A 19,880-nucleotide genomic window follows, 5' to 3' on the forward strand; every position below is an offset into this window, starting at 1 on the left:
ATGAGTATTTGGCTTATTTCCACTTTTTGGCTTTTATGAATAATGCTGCTATGAACATTTGTGTATAATTTTTTGTGGCAAGGTCTGGCTTTTTAGTGACTCAGTTGCCCTTTTAAATACTCATGATATCATAGCTAAATAGGACTCCTAGATGTCCTCTTGCTTGACACTTTCTGTTTAGGCACGTGAAGTATCTGGATTACCCAGAGAGGGAACGTGGTTTCCCTGGTCACACAGAGCTAGAAAGTGGATTGGGGCCCCGCCTCCAGGTTTCTTGCTTACAGGTTCAATGCTTTACCTATTGGTGTGGACACATGAAGGCTGAAGACGACCTATAGTCTGCAATATGCAGCTTTGTGAAAGCCTTGCCGTCTTTTCCTGTTTGCTGTTTCTTCTGTTTTACCACTTACAACAGTGTGGTCTCGTCTGAAAGCAAGAACGTAAGAGCTAGAATGTTCCTGAGAGATTTTCTAGTCGTGTATCCTCATTATACAAGTGAGGAAACTAGGGTGCTGAGAAGGGATGTGATGTCTCACCCAAGGTCACACTGTTAGTGGCAGAGCAAGGACTGGAACTTTGGTCTTCCTTTTCCAGGTCCCAGTCCTCATCTGCCCTATTAGGGCAAGCATCTGTTACCTAGGGACTGCATGAAGGGTGGCACTGAGCCATTTTGTGTCTCTTCTCTAATAGAATCCCGTCACGGGGCTACTGTCAGCCAGCCATGAGCAGAAGGATGCCTGGGTGCGGGATAACATCTACAGTATCCTGGCTGTGTGGGGCCTGGGCATGGCCTACCGCAAGAATGCAGACCGCGATGAGGACAAGGCCAAGGCCTACGAGCTGGAGCAGGTAATAGTGACTGATGGCTGTATCTCGGCTACTCAGCCACCTTCTCCTTGAACTGAAAAACCCACAGAGAAGTAGCTATGCGTGCAGAACTGTTTCGGTGCAGGCCTCTCCTCTATTTCTGCTATAGAATATTTTGGGGAAGCACTTAGATAGTCTCAACCTCACATTGGTCTTTCTGTTTGAGATTGGAGATTCCCCCGTAAGACAATGACAACATCCAAAATCATACCAAATAGAAGATGAAAGCAACCACATTTCTTTTTTTTTTTTTTTTTTTTGAGATGGAGTCTCACTCTGTCACCCAGGCTGGAGTGCAGTGGTGCGATCTCAGCTCACCACAACTTCCGCCTCCCAGTTTCAAGCGATTCTCCTGCTTCAGCCGCTCGAATAGCTGGGATTACAGGCGACTGCCACCATGCCCAGCTTATTTTGTATTTTTAGTAGAGAAAGGGTTTTACCATGTTGGCCAGGCTGGTTTCGAACTCCTGGCATCAAGTGATCCACCCGCCTTAGCCTCCCAAAGTGCTGGAATTGCAGGCATGAGCCACCGCACGTGGTTGCATCCACATTTCTAACCCCAAAGTGTAAATTTGTATAATTAGTTACATTTCTTTCACACGTACTTTATCCATTTTGTACATATTTATGCACAAGACATCATCATAAACTGATAAGTTTTTTAAAAGTCACCTCACCACAGCTTCACATTCCAAAGCATGTACTCTTCAGAGTAGTCACTCTGGAAGGATATTTATCCAAACATTATTGCTACTGCTTAAAATATTTTTGAAACTTCCCTTAAAAATGCCTTTCTAATTTGAGCCATTCTAGGAAAGCAATCTTAGTAGTTTATGGTCACCCTTTAATTTTGAACCAAATTGGTGTTATCCAATTTGGGGGCCTCTGTTATTCACCATACAGGACAATGAAGTCCTTTTATTGTTTTCCCAAATCTAGAACCAAGATACCTACCAAAGATTTGCCATCACTGAGTTTGTAGCAAAATAATCTGTCCCTGAACACAGGAAGTATTTTCCAAGTGTTTTGAGTGGTAGCATTGAAATATAAAAATCATTCTCTTGGCATGAGAGCCCTTGGGATTTATCTTTGATTCAGACATTCTTCAATGGCCTCACGGTCAGTGGATCGTCTGCGACATGGTGTCTCACGTATTAATGTAGCATTATTGTTGTTATTTATAATGAGGATAATAAGAGTAGTAATTGGTTACAATAAATCATATTATTCAGAAACCTTGGCTGTCAGTTGCATTTTGTTAGAGCTTTACTCAATAATTCAGTGATGGTTTCACAAATGGCCATGTTGGCGAACGTTACTTTTGGGCAGACATGGTGGACTTAGTGTAACAAAAATAAATTACCAAGAAATATGACATAAAGCTCCAGAGTACTACACTTACAGGAATTGTGTTGCTAAGATGTCAGCGAGGAGTCACTGAATTTCAGAGCTGGCGGATATCATCTGATCCAACCCCTTTATTTGAGATAAGTCACTTTGTTGAGATATTTCTTTCTTTATGATGGAGCAGAGAGGACATGAACCATCAGAACACTCACGTAGGCTCGGGACTGGCCTTTCCAGGGCAGTTGCTGGGCAGCACTGGCTTGCCAGCCACAGTGATCAGGAGGTGATTTTCCTACAGCAAGGACCCTGGGCCGTGTTGCTGATTCTGCTTTATCTCCACAGAACGTGGTGAAGCTGATGCGAGGTCTTCTCCAGTGCATGATGAGACAGGTAGGCAGAACCAACACATGTGTTTGCCAAGTGGGCATTCCATGTCATTGTAATTGTGACAGTTAACATGCTTAAGATGTTTTGTACTTCTCAAGAGGAAGAGAAATTGAAAATATTTTGCTTACTTTCTCTCTCTCTCTCTCTCATTTTTTTTTTTTTTTTTTTTTTGAGACAGTGTCTTACACTGTCACCCAGGCTGAGTGCAGTGGTGCAATCATGGCTCACTGCAACCTCAAACTCCTGGGCTCAAGTGGTTCTCCCACCTCGGGTGTGTACTACCACACCTAGCTAATTTTTTTTTTTTTTTTTTTTTTTTTTTTAAGATACAGCATCTCACTATGTTGCCCAGGCTGGTCTTGAACACCTGGACGCCAGTGATCCTCCCGCCTTGGCCTCCGAAAGTGTTAGGATTACAGGCGTGAGGAGCTACCATGCCCAGCTACCTTCTCTTTTTAAAATTATTTTCAGTAACTTTACTATTGAACCACCGTCTCAAAGGACAGTTTCTGAGAATCTCTTTTGAAGAGTTACATGGATAAAAGGAGAAACATGCTTTTTTTGGAGGGGGAAGAAAACATTTTTTTAAAAGCGGCTTCTAGAAAGCCTTATATTATTGTTTACTCCATCATGTTTACGAAAGGGTATATTTTCATTGAGATGAAATGCTTGAGTTTTTAAAACTTGATATTATTGTTGAGTGGTATTTTCAGTGAGGGGTAAATAAAACAATTCATTGAGCATGTACTGCATACAGAACATTATACTAGGATCTGCACAAATTCAAAGATGAAGACGAAGCAGTCCCCACCCTCAGTCAGCGCAAGCGAAGACATAGTTGCTCTTTTCCTTTCAACATTAAGAAACAAGAAATTGAAATTTAAACAGGTTCCTTTCCTCCTCTCCTTCTCTCCCTTCTTCCCTCCGGCCGTCTCTCCTTGAGTATCTGCCATGTGTCACAGCTGGGGATATGTAGACAAGGACACCCTTTGGCATGACCTGTCACTCCTGCAGATGAGATTCCCCCCAGGCTGGGACATTTCAGGCGAGTGGGCGAGAAGAATCCCCAGCACAGTCCCTCTGTGCCGTGCCACCTAGCAGCTGCCTTCCGTCCCTCTGGCTCCCAGAAGTAGCAGATAAGAGCTCTAGATCCAGGTGGCTGGCCATGGCGGTGATCTCTGCCAGCCATGAACCCCTATAACTATGCAGAGCGGGCTTGCCTTCTCCCTCAGGTGGCCAAAGTGGAGAAGTTCAAACACACTCAGAGCACCAAGGACAGCCTGCACGCCAAGTACAACACCGCCACCTGCGGCACGGTGGTGGACGATGACCAGTGGGGCCACCTCCAGGTGGATGCCACCTCTCTCTTCCTCCTGTTCCTGGCCCAGATGACCGCCTCAGGTGAGCCGGGATCGCTGGAGCCCGTTGTATAAGGAGTGACAATCTGGAAAAGGGGTGGGAGAAGGGCAGGCAGCGGCCAGTGTGTCAGGCCATGTGCTGCTTCACTGCTTTAATAAAATTTCTCAGACAAGGCCATTTATACCGAACCAAAATGCATTTTCTCACAGTTCTGGAGGCTGGGAAGTTCATGACCAAGGCACTACCAGGCTCAGTTGTCCGGTAAGGGCTCCATCCTCCAAAGAGGAGGACCGCTGTGCCCTCTCGTGGGGGAGTCCAGAAGGGCAGGAGAGCCAGAGGCTCCACGAAGCGTGTTTCGTAAGAGCCTTCATCCCATGCAGGATGGGAGGAGTCCACAGGGCCTAATCGCCTCTTACGGCCCCACCTCTTAATACCATCACATTGGCCACACCTCAGTTTTGGAGGGGACACATTCAAACCATAGCAATCAGTATTATAAATTAGCAGTTCACACAAAAGACAAGCATGCTTCCCCATATTCCACGCATTTGTTTCTGCGATAGGGCAGGGAGTGCAGAGACCCTGTCTGTAACCTGCGGAGAGGACAGTCACCCTCCACCTGGGCAGCAGCAGGGCAGAGGCTGTTGAGCTGGCTCTCTTAGTTTCCCTCTGTTGAGCACACAGCCCCCTTACCGTCACTCTCCTAGTTCCCGGAGCCACCTAGGTCCGGTCTAACTTTGACACTCAGCCATCTGCAGACCATCTCACCCCTGCTCTTAGACTTTTCTCCTCCAGGATCAGCAGCCCTGTCCTTTCAGCTCTCCCACTCACTACCCTGGTCACCCTCTTCTAGACACACCCTCACTTTTCCAAATTATATTTGAACAACACCATTTCCGCCACTCAGCAGCGTGCCCAGAGCAGGTTGAGCAGCCCGCTACTCAGCAGGCTGAGTAGGCTCACAGTTTGCCGATGGTGTGCCTCGTTCCCGTTGAAGCTGGAGCCGCTGGCCTCTGTGACAGCCTGTACGCCAGGCCTCTCTCTCTCTCCCACTAGGGTCTTATACCAGGAGGTCTGTCTCCCACGATGGCATGTGCCACAGATGCTCCCCCACGTTAGGGCACTTAGCAGCTGTATCTCGGAGTTCGTATCACCTACCAGTCCAGTCAACTGATGTGTCTGAGGCCTCCCATTCATTGCAGACCACAAGTGTGAAACCCTCAAAATCCCAGAAATCAGTCAGCAGTATTGTTTTGACTGTGTGAATAAATCACACATGTATAAAGTTACGTTTTGGCTATGAAAGTTAATATGAGCTCACTGTAGATATTTTGGAAAATATAACAGAATACAAAGAAAAAAATTCCACTGCCAACTTTCATTTGGCTGTGTCTCCTCCAAGTCTTTTTTTCCTGTGCATTTTTTTTTACATGTTTAAGGTCACATTGTACACATAAACATAGTCTTTTTACTACACAGCGTTATAACAAGCATTTCTCCCATGATATAACAAGCTCTTCATAAACATTATTTTAGTGAGTTTATCAATGGATATACCATACTTAAACTATTCCTTCCTTCTTTTATTTTGCTTCTATAACTAATGTTGCAATACCAACTTTGACCCCATCTTCATTTACTTCCTTCTGAGAGTTAGATATCACTCAAAGGCAACTCATATATTGCCAAATTGTTTTCAGTTTCTAGTTAAACTTAGTTCTGATTCAACTTCTAATCTGGCTTACTAGCTAAGCTTCCGTCATTGATGTAAGAGTCCATTTCCTATCATATCCATAGCAACTTCCAGAATTCATACTTTAAAAATACCTGTGTTTGTTATAACTGACTGTATTTTTCCGCAGGGTGGAAGGCCAGCTCCTGGAGTTGCGGACTCCCTGTCTCCCACTGGGAAAAGTATTCACCCTTCTCTTTGGCTCACTCAAAGATAGGGACGGTGTCTGTGGTTCTTCTGGACTAAAATCCTTGCTTTGTTGGAACCTTCTCAGCACCAATCCAACCTGTACCAGAGGTTCCAAATCTCTCTCAACCCTTTCTACTCATAGGCACACACAGCAAAATGGAGCCATTCCTTCTCCTTATTTTCCTTCCTTCCCTCCTTCCTTCCCTCTTTTCTGAGATTAGACACTCACTGTTATGCCTTACTTCAGACTTCATTTTTGATGCCTTTGGAAGAAAAATGAAAATGAGGGTAAAAGGGTTTATTTCCTAGTGTGATATTTGTAATTTGTGACTGGCAGCTCTCTGCAACATGGCTTCATAACCTCATTGTTTTTCTTTGCTAGGCTTACGTATCATTTTCACCCTCGATGAGGTGGCCTTCATACAGAATCTTGTCTTTTACATAGAAGCTGCATATAAAGTCGCTGTAAGTATCAACCCTGGCAGTCTTTTCCGATGTGCCAGTCATCAAAAAGAATAAAAATCATACAGTGTTTTGAGGGCCAGGCTGTTTGGGGCTCACCAAAAAGTTAGTGAGACTAGAGCTATGAGATTGTGTCATCTCCACACACAAAGTGCCTAGTTTTGTCCTGGGATAGAGTTGGGGGTTTCATGTTTTTGGAATGCACTCTGTGCTCTGTCTGAATCCATTATGCTTGTTTTTTTATTTTATTTTATTTTATTTTATTTTATTTTATTTTATTTATTTGGATTCTTGCTCTATCACCCTGTCTGGTGTGCAATGGCATGATCTAAGCTCACTGCAACCTCCGTCTCCCAGGTTCGAGTGATTCTCCTGTCTCAGCCTCCTGATTAGCTGGGATTACAGGTACCTGCCACCACGCCTGGCTAATTTTTGTATTTTTAGTAGAAATGGGGTTTCGCCATGTTGGCCAGGCTGGTCTCGAACTCCTGACCTTAGGTGATCCTCCAGCCTCGGCCTCCCAAAGTACTGGGATTATAGGCATGAGCTACCGCTCCCGGCCCATTATGCTTGTTTTATTTTATTTTATTTTATTTTATTTTATTTTATTTTATTTTATTTTATTTTTATTTCCATAGGTTATTAGAGAACAGGTGGTGTTTGGTTACATTAAAGTCCTTTAGTGATGATTTGTGAGATTTTGGTGCACCCATCACCCAGGCAGTATACAGTGCACCCTATTTGTAGTCTTTCATTCCTCTCCCCCTTCCCACCCTTTCCCTCTGAGTCCCCAAAGTCCATTGTGTCATTCTTATGCCTTTGCATCCTCACAGCTTAACTCCCACTTAGGAGTAAGAACATACGATATTTGGTTTTCCGTTCCTGAGTTACTTCACTTAGAGTAATAGTCTCCAGTCTCATCCAGGTCGTTGCGAATGCCATTAATTTATTCCTTTTTATGGCTGAGTAGTATTCCATCATATATATACCACAACTTCTTTAAATACTCGTTGACTGACGGGCCTTTGGCTGGTTCCATGTTTTTGTTGTTATAAACATGCATGTGCAAGTGTTTTTTTTCATATAACGACTTCTTTTCCTCTGGGTAGCTACCCAGGAGTGGAATTACTGGATTAAATGGTAGTTCCCATTATGCTTGTTTGAAATAAGATCCTAAAATGTCCTGCAGGATGCATATGTGCTGGCTTGAGTTGGGGCTAAAGAGGTAGCAGCATTAGCACCTTGGTGGGAGCTGGAGTGCCACGAGCATCACCCCAAACCGGGCCACAGGTAGAGGGGCTCAAGCCAGGCAGAGCCCCAACCTGGGCCAGATTTGCTGAGTATAAATGTATATAAAACCCCTTTCCTCCGAGCTTCTGTCTGGTTTGGAAGGCAAAGCCTGAGGCACCTTTACACAACAACCCCAGTGTGTAAAGCTATCAGGGAAGGAGGGAAAAGGTAAAGGTTGGCTTTAAAAAAAGCCACTATGGTCTAAAAGAAGGTCAGCAAAGGTTTTCTGTAAAGGGCCAGAGAGTAAATATGTTTGGCTCTACAGGCCCTAGGGTCTCTGTCACAGCTACTTGGCTCTGCCTTTGTAGCATGAAAGCAGCCATAGACCACATGTAAACAAATGAGCATGGCTGTGTCCCAGACAGACTTTGCAAAAATAAGCGGGAAACTCGATTTGGTCCAAAGACTGGATGGAGTTCGCTAACCTCAGGTCTAAAGCAGTGATTCCCAACAAGAGGCAATCTTGCCCTCCCAGGAGACATTTGGTGACATCTGGAGACATTTTTGGTTGTCGCACCTGGTCAGTAGGTGTTCCTGGCATCTAGTGAGCCAAGACTAGGACTGCTGCTGGACATCCTACAATGCACAGGCCCGCCCCCCACGGCTTAGATTACCTGGCTCGAAATGGAGTAGTGCTGAAGTTGACAAACCTTGGTCTGAAGAAACTTGAGAAGTCTTTGTGGAAAGGGTGGGCATTGAGTTGGACCTTGGAAGCTGAGCAGAGTCTAGATCAGCAGAAGGGAGGAGATAGGGAGTTTGGGTACAGGAATAGCTTGTGCAGTCCCAGAGGCAGGAACAGGCTCTGAGTGCAGCTGGGTGGGCTAGGGGGTGCTTGAGGAAAAGGGTACAGAGTAAAGGAGTAGACTTAGGGGGAAAGCTGACATTGGAAAAGAGTAGAACGTAGGTGGATCTTGTGTTCCACTCTCAGCTTGTGGGTGTGTCTAAGGAGGCCAGATCATGGGGCATGTGGACATCCAGAGAGAGAGAGGTGAATGTGATCCACTAGGAAATACAGCATTTGTCATTTTAGACCCTGAAGCAAGGGAAAGCAGCAATCAGAGCAGTTTTTGAGGATAAATCACCCAGTGCCAGGGTTGGAGGAAAGGTGGGTTGGGCCACAGGAAGGCGCAGATGAGAGGAGTGCTCAAGGAAAGAAGCCCAGGCTCAGTCACCAGGCATGCTCAGCGGGGAAGTTGCTCTAGGATGCCTGAGTCTCAGTCTCCACATTTTGAAAATGCTCTGGCCAGGCGTGGTGGCTCACGCCTATAATCCCAGTACTTTGGGAGGCCAAGACGGGCGGATCACGAGGTCAAGAGATCGAGACCATCCTGGCTAACACGGTGAAACCCCGTCTCTACTAAAAAACACAAAAAACTAGCTGAGCGAGGTGGCGGGCGCCTGTAGTCCCAGCTACTCGGGAGGCTGAGGCAGGAGAATGGCGTAAACCCAGGAGGCGGAGCTTGCAGTGAGCTGAGATCCGGCCACTGCAGTCCAACCTGGGCGACAGAGCGAGACTCTGTCTCAAAAAATAAAAATAAAAAAATAAAATAGCATCCCATATGTGGATTTTTTAATGAGAATATGAATTATACGTTAGGTACACATGTATCAAGTTCTCTGGGTGCCAGCATTCTGAGTCAATCCCTAGTAATTGGTTTGTAAATACCACGTAGGTTCAGTGTTCTGTGTCTCAGTTGTGACTTTGGCTCCAGTTACTTGCTGAGCATTTTTTCCCCAAGAGGTAATGCTAAAAATAGGTACTAAATTATTTTAAATGCTTTTGCTGGCTTCGACTAGTTATGACCCATGTGCTAAAGTTTCTGTATTCCATCTTACAACATAAGTTCAAAGGCATCGACTAAATAGAGAGGCAGCATTTTATTCGATCTTAAGAAGATAAAATATTTTGTTCTCCATACATCCAGAGTTTCTTACAAATGAATACCTTCTAGAAATAAGAAATTTGAGAGTGTTGTGGCATGCACTTTTGTCCCACTTGAGTATTTTCTTCTAAAATTCTGCACAGAGGTCTCATGAACTGAAATCGAGGAAGAACACAGTGTGAGTCTACAAAGCCTCCGAGAAGATCCACTTATGTTTCAAAAGGAACATGAAGCATTTTTCCCATAGCACTTCTCATATACCTCTTTCTCTCCTCTGATTCCCACCTTTTTCTCCCCCAGGATTATGGAATGTGGGAGCGTGGAGATAAGACTAATCAGGGCATCCCGGAATTGAATGCAAGCTCCGTAGGAATGGCCAAGGTGACGGTCGTCCTGTTTGTTCTTCCTTCTGCACGTTTTTACTGCTTTGATTTGGTTCCCTTCATCAGGAATTTGGATTTAATCTGATTAGCATATTTTTCAAAAGTCAACAGCAAGTATGTGAAATTCAAGTGGCACAGGTACCCCAGCCACCTGAAATTCTAGGTAAAGAAGGTAGGTTTCCAATGCTGAAATCTGCCCGTGGCAGAAAGTAAGAGTGATCCGTCCTGGTTAGCTGCTGCCATCACCCACGGGTCTAAGCTCTTGCTGTTGTTTAAGAAGCTGCATGTGTGACGTCCGGTCTTCTTTTCTGGGTCTCAGAGAGGACTGGAGAATATCACCACTTTGTAGGTCGGACTCACAAGTTCAAAAGTCTGCAAGGTCAGTCAAATAACAATACGAAGTGAAACTAGCCAGACAGCAAGATGGGGGTCAGAGGAGGTATTGGGGACATTAGGAAACTTTCCCTGAAGGTACTCCAATTCAAACTCATTTAAAATACTCTTCAAGCCAAACAACACACCTGTGGGGCAGATTCAATCTGTGGGCCACAGTTTGCTTCTCTTGCCATAGACATATAGTGTGCCTCCCTCCCTCCTCCAGAATGAAGTGTATTTTTTGGACAGAGTAGAGCCTCCAGGGCTATAATTTTTAAAGCAACAAAAATTATGCTCTGTTGAAGTAAACAGAAAATGTACTTATTACTAAAAGAATTAACTTTCTGAAGTGCCAGATGTTTGAAGTTAACTGTTAAAACATGTGAGAGAAAAGACGACCATGAATTTAGTGCGCACACACACACAACGTTATGAACTTGTTAATTCATTTTTTGGTAGAACACTAACTTCACTTTGGAAAATGTTTTTCTGTTTTCTCTTTCTTGTTTCCATAATGAGCAGCAATGTACAGGAGAGCTCTGATCCACTGAAAATAAGAATAGGGCCAGGCACAGTGGCTCACGCCTGTGATCCCAGCACTTTGGGAGGCTGAAATGGGAGGATCACCTGAGTCCAGGAGTTTAAGACCAGCCCTGGCAAAATGTGAAGACCCTGTCTCTAAAAAAAAAAAAAAAAAACTAGAACGTGACTACAGGAGTTTAGCTGGATTTTTAAAATGTGTTTCGTTACCTTTGGAAAAACATGTATACTAGATTGCTTAATGAAAAAGGAGTGCCAGATACTGGAGTGTATGTTTATTAGAAAGAAAAAGTAACTCATACCTGTGTTTGTAGGCAGCTCTTGAGGCAATTGATGAACTGGACCTTTTTGGAGCCCATGGAGGACGCAAGTCAGTGATTCATGTTCTGCCGGATGAGGTTGAGCACTGCCAGGTAATAGCCTCTTGCATTTCAGAGAGCAGGGAAGGAGAGTCCGGGCGTGGAAGGCCTGGGATGCAGTGCAGATTCCCCACCTTGCTGGCTTGGTGATACTTTGCTTCTTTGAGCTTCAGTTTTCTCACCCATAAAATGGGCATCCTGGGACCCTCTCCTCTGGCCTCACAAGGTAGTTGTAAGAATCAGTCAACTTAGTCTGTCTAAGCACTTTGTAAACCAGAAAAGTGTAAGACACCGTGATGCTGTAGAGATGGAATCAGCAATCCAAGCAGCCTTGTTTTGCAAGAGGCAAATGTTTTATGTGTTTTGAGCACATAGGTGGTTTTCTTTCAGGTTTATTTCACAGTGCCCCCAAATTGAATGATGAGCTAGTTCACTTAGGGGCGGGGGGGATGGGGATGAGTGGAATAGGAAGTGGAGAAGAAATGAGATGGGAAATTAGTACAACCTCTGAAATACAGGTCAGAGAAAGGAGTGATCTAATACAGATTGGGGGATTCTATTGAGCAGAGTGCAAGTCATCAATTGCTAGGCCCTCAGCACACTCTTATTTAGTTGGAGCCCACTGTGTGCCAAGTATGCTGCTGGGGCTAAAGAGGGTCAGATACATAAAGACTTGTGAATGGAGAGCTTTTGGTAGAAGTTTGTGTTTCCAGGCAGAGAAACCCTAGGGAAGAGTGAGTTACAGAACAGGGCCCTGGGCTCAGTTGGCTATAGAAAAGAAACCTTTATTCTGAAGCTGAAGGGTTCCACCCATCTTGACCCTATCTTCCAGCTCACTCAATTTTTCCCCTTTAGGTAGTCCTGGTATTTCTTGGGGTATAATCTATCTTTTTTTTTTTTTTTTTTTTAAGAGGAGGTCTTACTCTATCGCCTAGGCTGGAGTGCAGTGGTGCAATCATAGCTCCCTATAACCTCGAACTACTGGGCTCAAGCAGTCCTCCTGCCTTAGCTTCCCAAGTAGCTGGGACTACAGGCATGTGTCACCCACATCCAGCTAATTTTTTTTCTAATTTTTTTGTAAGGACAGGGTCTCGCTCTGTTGCCCAGGCTGTTCTCCAACTCCTGGCCTCAAGTGATCTTTCCACCTCAGCCTCCCAAAGCTCTGGGGTTGCAGGCATGAGCCACTGTGCCTGGACGTGGTGTGCATCTTAATAGATGTGTAATCCAGTGGAAATGCGTGAGCTTTGCAGCCAACTGGGCCTGAGTTAGATTCCTAGTTCTGTCACTTATTAGCTGCTCGAAGTCTCAAGGTCCTCAGGTGTGAATTGGACATAGTACCCTAAGTCCTTCTTTGTTGCGGGAAGTCAGGGACCCCGAACAGAGGGACTGGCTGAAGCCGTGGCAGAAGAACATAAATTGTGAAGATTTCATGGACATTTATTAGTTCCCAAAATTAATACTTTTATAATTTCTTACGCCTATCTTTACTGCAATCTCTAAACATAAATTGTGAAGATTTCATGGACACTTATCACTTTCCCAACCAATACCCTTGTGATTTCCTATGCCTGTCTTTACTTTAATCTCTTAATCCTGTCATCTTCTTTGTGAGCTGAGGAGGGGATATATGTCGCCTCAAGACCCTGTGATGATTGCGTTAACTGCACAAATTGTTTGGAGAGCATGTATATTTGAACAATACGAAATCTGGGCATCTTGAAAAAAGAACAGGATAACAGTGATGTTCAGGGAACAAGGGAGGTAACCTTGAACTGGCCGCCGGTGAGCCGGATGGAACAGAGCCATATTTCTCTTCTTTCAAATGCAAATAGGAGAAATATCGCTGAATTCTTTTTCTCAGCAAGGAACATCCCTGAGAAAGAGAATGCACCCTGAGGGTAGGTCTATGAACGGCCCCCTTGGAGGTGTCCATCTTTTATGGTGGAAGCCAAAGGGATGAAATAAGCCCTGGTCTCCCGTAGCGCTCCCAGGCTTATTAGGATGAGGAAATTCCCGCCTAATAAATTGTGGTCAGACGAGTTGTCTGCTCTCAAACCCTGTTTCCTGATAAGATGTTATCAATGATAATGCCTACCCGAAACTCATTAGCAATTTTAATTTTGCCCCATCCTGTGGTCCTGTGATCTCGCCCTGCCTTCACTTGCTTTGTGATATTCTTTTACCTTGTGAAGCATGTGATCTCTGTGACCCACACCCTATTCGTGCACTCCCTCCCCTTTTGAAAATCACTAATAAAAACTTGCTGGTTTTACGGCTAGGGAGCATCACAGAACCTGCCAACGTGTGATGTCTCCCGCGGACACCCAGCTTTAAAATTTCTCTCTCTTGTACTCTTTCCCTTTATTTCTCAAACCAGCCAGGACGCCTAGGAAATAGAAAAGAAGCCACGATAAATATCGGGGGTGGGGTTTCCCCGATACTTCTTCATGTGAAAGATTCAATGAGCTTATGTTTGCAGGGGTCTAGCCCCATGTCTGTACATGTTAGATCTCAGTGTTAACACCTTCCTTTCCCAAACTTTTCCTGATAATTTCAACTCCTTTCCAAGTTTCCGGCACCTAATCCAGCCACTTACTTATAATTGAGGCCATATTATAGTGCCTCTAAGTAACCCTAGAAAGATTCTAGGACTAAACTACTTCTGTGGTTTACCATTTTGTCTGAGTGTTCATGAGATCCTCTGGATTTGACTCCTCCTTTAAGTGGTTTCTGGGTCACCCAGTCCAACTGGTCACATTCCACAGAAGCCAGACATTTCTCCAAGCTGGCCACGTGTATGTGTTCTTTTCTGGTCTCTGTCTTCATAACCAAGACACCTTAGCCTACTGACACAGGTGGCTCTATAGTTCCTCCCCTACATGTCCTAAAGGTCTGGCAAAGTCATCACTGCACGGAAGGAAGGGAGACAAGCAGTTTGCAGCACGGGCTCCAGACGGTACCATGCTCTCCCCAAGCCCTGACTTCTCGCCTGAGGAATAGGAATCATTGGCTGGGTATACAGGGTTGGCCAGCAGGGGCCATGTTGGTAGGACAAAGCTTTACTCAAAATTGGCAACCGTATTTGAATGTTCCCTTGGGGCTGAGCGCATGGTCCCTAGATACTGCGCCTATTAGTGCATCTCCAGATTAAACCACCTCTTTGTTTTTCATTCAGTCTATTCTGTTCTCCATGCTGCCAAGAGCATCGACATCTAAAGAAATTGATGCTGGACTTCTTTCCATTATTTCCTTCCCGGCCTTTGCAGTGGAAGATGTAAACCTCGTAAATGTGACCAAAAATGAAATTATTTCTAAGCTCCAGGTAAGCATTAGCCATGCTGGTGCCCTTCTGTCCTGTGTGATGCACATGGAGCAGCTCACCCATGCCTCAGTTCCCCATGAGGTTAATTGCTTGATTTAGCTAAGCAGATGCATAAAGTGTTCATAGCTGAGTCTACAGGCAAGAAAACAAAGTCTCCGACTGATTTAGTGGCTTGGTTCTCTCCTTGAGTAGCAGAACTGGCACTCAAGCAGGCACCTTTGAACCCCAGTTTGTACCAGTACCATACTTCTAAGGCAGAGCTGCTTAACCCTTTAGAGGTCACAGACAGTGTATAGAGTCACTGCCAGAAAAAAAAATGCGTATGTCCCAATATCCTCAAACTTTACACACAATTTCAGTGGACTTGCCAATCCCAAAGTTACCTTCAGGTTAAAAAAATCCCTGTTTTGAGGTGAAATGCAGTAACCATGATACACTAAACTGAGAATATTAAATACTCCAGCCAGTTGAAACTGTCGGTAAAATTATCAAACAATGTAAGTTTCCCTAAGCTGAAATCTGCAGGTTGATTGTCCTATTTAGGTTCCATGAAAAATGCTTTTGTCCTTTGGAGTCCCTATGTCTCCAATCATATTCCCAAAAGAAAGCAGCTGTCTCAGTCAGGGTTCAGTGGGAAAAAGGGAACCCCTTTACGTAGTTGAAGTAGGAAGGGAATGAATGCAGGGAATGAAGTGTTTACAAGAAGAGCGGGTTCTAGGCTGAGCCTCCTGGGATGACTCCCAGGACAGTGCAGTGCTGGTCGCTAGGGCTAGGGACATAGTTGCTTCCAGTACCCTTGCGAGAGCCACATCTGCTGTAGCAGCTTCCACATACTTACAGAACTGGAGAATGGACTCCCAAAGCTGCGATTTATGGATTAGGGGGTTCAGATTAAGAGACTGCTACGCCTGCCCTCCTTTCTTAGCATCCAGGAAGCTGGGACAGAACCCTGGAGCCTGCAGCCCAAAACCAGCAGCAACAGTCCTAAGCATAGGAAGCCACCCCCCTCCGTTTCTGCTAACCTTTGTGGAGGTGCATCTGACCTTAGAGCCTCCTCTGCAGCCAAAGCCTAACTTCCAGGAGCCTGGGGAATGTCCTTTTAGCTTTCCAATCTTGCAGGTAGGAGCAAACCAATCCAAGTATCTGCCTTGGTGGCTTTTCTAAATAGGGTCCTTTTAGGTCTCTGTAATACAGTAAATCAGAATGAAGGCATGGTTGTTCACTGAACTCTTGGTAATTACTCTTGCAGCCCTGATACTCCAATGGAATGTTTTGGCGTTCCCTTCCAAGTACCGATCAAACCTGAATTGATTTTGCTTATTACTTAAATATATTAATAACTGTACTGACAGCAAAGAACAGTTAGTATAAAATTCACTACTAAAAGATTCATGGGAAAGAGGGTGCAGGGCTGACTTGAATTAAAACGGCAAAAAAATTCCTCTGAGCTCATCGAATGCACTTTCTCTTATTAGGGGCGTTATGGATGCTGTCGCTTCCTTCGAGATGGTTATAAAACTCCAAGAGAGGTTGTATTTAAATAGTTTCTTATCCTTCCTCAACTGTTTCATCTCTAAATTGCCACTGTGTTCTCCCTCTATTGATTATAATTATATGTTGGAATATTGGAAAGGGAAGTATTAATTTTGGAGTCAGCAAGCCTGGAGCCAGGCAATAGAATAGTATCTTCAGTAGGGACGGTGAGCTGGCCATTTAAAACCAGCTTATAGGCCAGGTACAGTGGCCTGTAATCGCAACACTTGGGGAGGCTGAGGAGGGAGGATTGCTTGAGCCCAGGAGTTCGAGACCATTCTGGGCAACATAGTGAGACCTTGTCTCTACAAAAAAATAAAATAAACAAAATTAGTGAGACAGGCGTGATGGCATGTACCTGTGGTCCCAGCACCTCAGGAGGCTGAGGTGGTAGGATCACTTGAGCCCAGGAGGTCAAGGCTTCAATGAGCAGAGATCACACCATTGTACTACAGCCCGGGTGACAGAGTGAGACCTTGTCTCAAAAAAATAAAAATTTCTTTAAAATTTTCAAAATAAATAAAACCAGCTTGTAGACAAGGACAACTGGTTCTGTGGCTCACACATTTTTCTTAAAGACCAACTGTGGCCTCCTCCTTGGGTTTCTTTGCCACAGTGACTAATATAATGATATAAATCAGATCATCTGCCAAACTTGGTGGTAGACATATTGCTATTTCTTTGTTAGAGATATAGGAAGCTTTAATATAATAAACTACCAAGGAGTCTTGTGTATGTTTCTGAAATGTTACCATGGCAAACTGCCAAAAACAGCATCTCATTATAGTAAAATCCTACTCATGCCAACCTCAAAGCTGTAAAAATCAGACAAGCTTGGAAAACCCAGTGAGGCACGATGGTATTATGTATGTACTCTGACATCACCTTTTAAAAGTTTGACTTATTTGATTCTAGGACCCTAATCGACTGCATTATGATCCCGCTGAACTCAAGCTCTTTGAAAACATTGAATGTGAGTGGCCTTTGTTTTGGACATATTTTATAATAGATGGAGTCTTCAGTGGTGATGCTGTTCAGGTGAGAAAATGCTGGATGTTATGTTGATAATTATTTTCATTTCACTGGTATACTGATTATTATTAGAACATAGGGTTGTGCAAGAATTTAGGTCACTGTTTCAGTTATCTGTTCCCACTCAGCAAACTTTCCCAAAACTGAGTGAATTAAAGCAACAGCTATTTTATTTATTTGCTCATGATTCTGCAATTTGGGCAGAACCCAGCAGGGACAGGTTGTGTCTGCTTTACCTGCTGTCAGCTGGGATGGTTCCATGGAAGTGGAGAATCTATTTCCAAGATGGCCTCACTCACATGGACAATTGATGCTGGCTAGCAGCTGATGCTGGGAGCTCAGCTGTGCTGTTGGCTGAGGCCTTGGTTCTCCTCCACATGGCTAGCTTGGGCTTCTCACAATAGTGTAGTCTCTGGGCCATTAGTTTTACATGTTGGTTGTTTTCCCCCCCAGAACACAAAAGCAGAAGCTGCCAAGCTTCCTTAAGTGTTAGGCCCGGAACTGACAAAATGTCACTTTCATCACATTCTGTTGGTAGGGCCATCCCATATTCAAGCGGGAGGGGACTAGACAAGGGCATGAGTACTAGGAGGCATGGTTCACCGGGGTCTAGCAAGAACAGTCCATCACAGACAGGTTTTGCTGTTGCTGTTGTTCTTTCCAGATCAGCCAGTGGTTTGCTGTCTTTAACCCTAGTTTGGGGTGCTCTTGGATAACATCTTACTTCACGTAACAGCCTCCTAACTTGAATCTCAACCTCTGGCCTGGCTCCCTGCTGTTTCCATTCTTCTCACCCATGCCAGAGTGATCTTATTAAAAGGCAAATTAGGTTATGCTACTTCCTTGCTTGAAAGCTTGCTTGCAAACCACTTCGTGTGTTTTGTGGGGTTCCATATGATCTGATCCCTGCTTTCACCCCTTTAGCCTCATTTCTTAGTGCTGCTTTCTTGAGTTCTGTGATCCAAGCACACTGAAGTCCTTTCAGTCCTTCAAACAGGCCATGTGCCCTCCTCTCTTCTCAAAGGCCTAGGACATTCTTTTCTTCCCCAATTGCCCCTCCCCCTTCCCTTGGTTCAATGTAAGTGTGTCTTGTTTCAGAAAGCTTTCTCTGACCCTAAAAGCTGGGGCAGGTGCCCCTGCGCCCCACAACTATAACAGCATGGGTCACACTATGTTGTATCTCCCACTTACCTGTCAAAGGACCCTGGTAGAGGCCATCTCTCTCTCCAGTTCACGGGTATAGTCCCTGTGCCTAGTAAACATTTGCTGATGCAACACTCATTTGTTCAAGACCTGCCTCTTTAGCTTCTACTTGGTACCATGCTCTGTGCTGAGCCCTGAGCATACTTCGTTGAACAGAACTGACCTGGCCTTGTGAAGCTTACATGGATGACTGACATCACAGATGCTTTGCCATTTTTTCAACTGGTTCTGATCACGTTTGGTGGGGGTGGGGATACGCAATCAGAGATCCATTTTAGCTCTTGAAAGCTCTCCTCAGGAATGCTGGGGGGCTTCAGAACCAGCAGTCAGCTGGAAATGTTAATATTTCCCCACTGTTGATGCTTTCTCTTAGGCTTCAGTGATTATCTTAGGTTTTCTGTCATTTTATCCCAGAATTGAAAGATCTCAAAAGAATTGACTTAGAATTTCAATTGTGAATAGGCTTAACAATGATGGGGGGAAGAAAACTCAGGAGAGGAAAATGACTGTGTTCAGCATCTTGTTGATTAAACCTCGTGAAATCTACTGCCCTACTACACCTTTGCTGTCTCTCACACTTGTTGCCCAATGACATTTTTAATATGGAGTCAACTTTTTTAGTGCCCACACATGAGTGAGAACATGCAGCATCTTTCTGTGCCTGGCCTATTTCACTTAACACAATGACCTCCAATTCCATCCATGTTACTGCAAATGACAGAATGTTATTCTTTTCTTATGGCTGAATAGTCATGAATGCCTCTTAAGTAGAAAACTTACCAAGAGATGGAAATGGGATACACTGCTTAAGATACAGCTTCCCCCACAAGAAGTTTATAATCCAGTTGCTGAGACAAAATTTAAATATATGAGGGGTTAAGAATGAAATAATTACATGATGGATTAAAGACAGAACATGAAGGACATCTGACACACGGTGTAGATATGACTACTAGAGGAATTTTGGGGAAGAAACAGCTACTGCATGATGGGTGCTCTGTCTCTCTTTCTGGAAGCCTGACAGGCAGGGCTGAGCTTAGACACACTCCTGAGAGGAACAGCCGATCGTGTTTAGCTCCTCCTAACACTGTAAGTGGGCCTCCTGCACTCCTGGAGCTGAGGGTATTTGTGCATTTATTTGCCCTGTGTCTGAACTCTAATCTGTTGCCATGAGAGCTTTTTTTCTATGTTGCACTGCTGTTACAGCATTCATGACCAGACCTCCTTCCTGCCATGGATGATGGGGCTGTTTTCCAGGTCCAAGAGTACCGAGAGGCCCTGGAGGGAATACTCATCAGAGGCAAGAATGGGGTCCGCCTGGTGCCGGAACTCTACGCTGTCCCGCCTAACAAGGTAACCCAGTGGCAGGGGGCCCTTTGCACTGCTTATCTAGAAATAAGTGACTCACTGCTTGGCCTGTTGGTATTCTTTATCCCCTTTTTCGATCTAATGAATACTTTTTCTCCAAACGTGGTTTCAGAAGCCTTAGGTAGGCTGGGCACGGTGGCTCACGCCTGTAATCCCAGCACTTTGAGAGGCTGAGGTGGGTGGATTACTTGTGGTCAGGAGTTTGAGACCAGCCTGGCTGACATGGCGAAACTCCATCCCTACTAAAAA

At 44.6% G+C, this 19,880-nt stretch overlaps 1 protein-coding gene across 1 annotated transcript in view; it reads left to right on the top strand.

Annotated features, from left to right (window-relative positions):
- The window catches only part of PHKA2 (phosphorylase kinase, alpha 2 (liver)), a 90,807-nt gene that overhangs the window by 29,034 nt on the left and 41,893 nt on the right, over window positions 1-19,880 (top strand). The window contains exons 2-11 of the mRNA XM_011995810.1: window positions 691-849; window positions 2,557-2,604; window positions 3,834-4,002; window positions 6,264-6,346; window positions 9,817-9,897; window positions 11,129-11,227; window positions 14,349-14,495; window positions 15,971-16,024; window positions 16,944-17,066; window positions 19,521-19,616. Of these exons, the coding sequence (XP_011851200.1) occupies window positions 691-849; window positions 2,557-2,604; window positions 3,834-4,002; window positions 6,264-6,346; window positions 9,817-9,897; window positions 11,129-11,227; window positions 14,349-14,495; window positions 15,971-16,024; window positions 16,944-17,066; window positions 19,521-19,616 (1,059 nt within the window). The remainder of the gene's footprint in view (window positions 1-690; window positions 850-2,556; window positions 2,605-3,833; window positions 4,003-6,263; window positions 6,347-9,816; window positions 9,898-11,128; window positions 11,228-14,348; window positions 14,496-15,970; window positions 16,025-16,943; window positions 17,067-19,520; window positions 19,617-19,880) is intronic.

The sequence above is a fragment of the Mandrillus leucophaeus genome, unplaced genomic scaffold, assembly GCF_000951045.1.
Source record: "Mandrillus leucophaeus isolate KB7577 unplaced genomic scaffold, Mleu.le_1.0 Scaffold499, whole genome shotgun sequence".
Lineage (NCBI taxonomy): Eukaryota > Metazoa > Chordata > Mammalia > Primates > Cercopithecidae > Mandrillus > Mandrillus leucophaeus.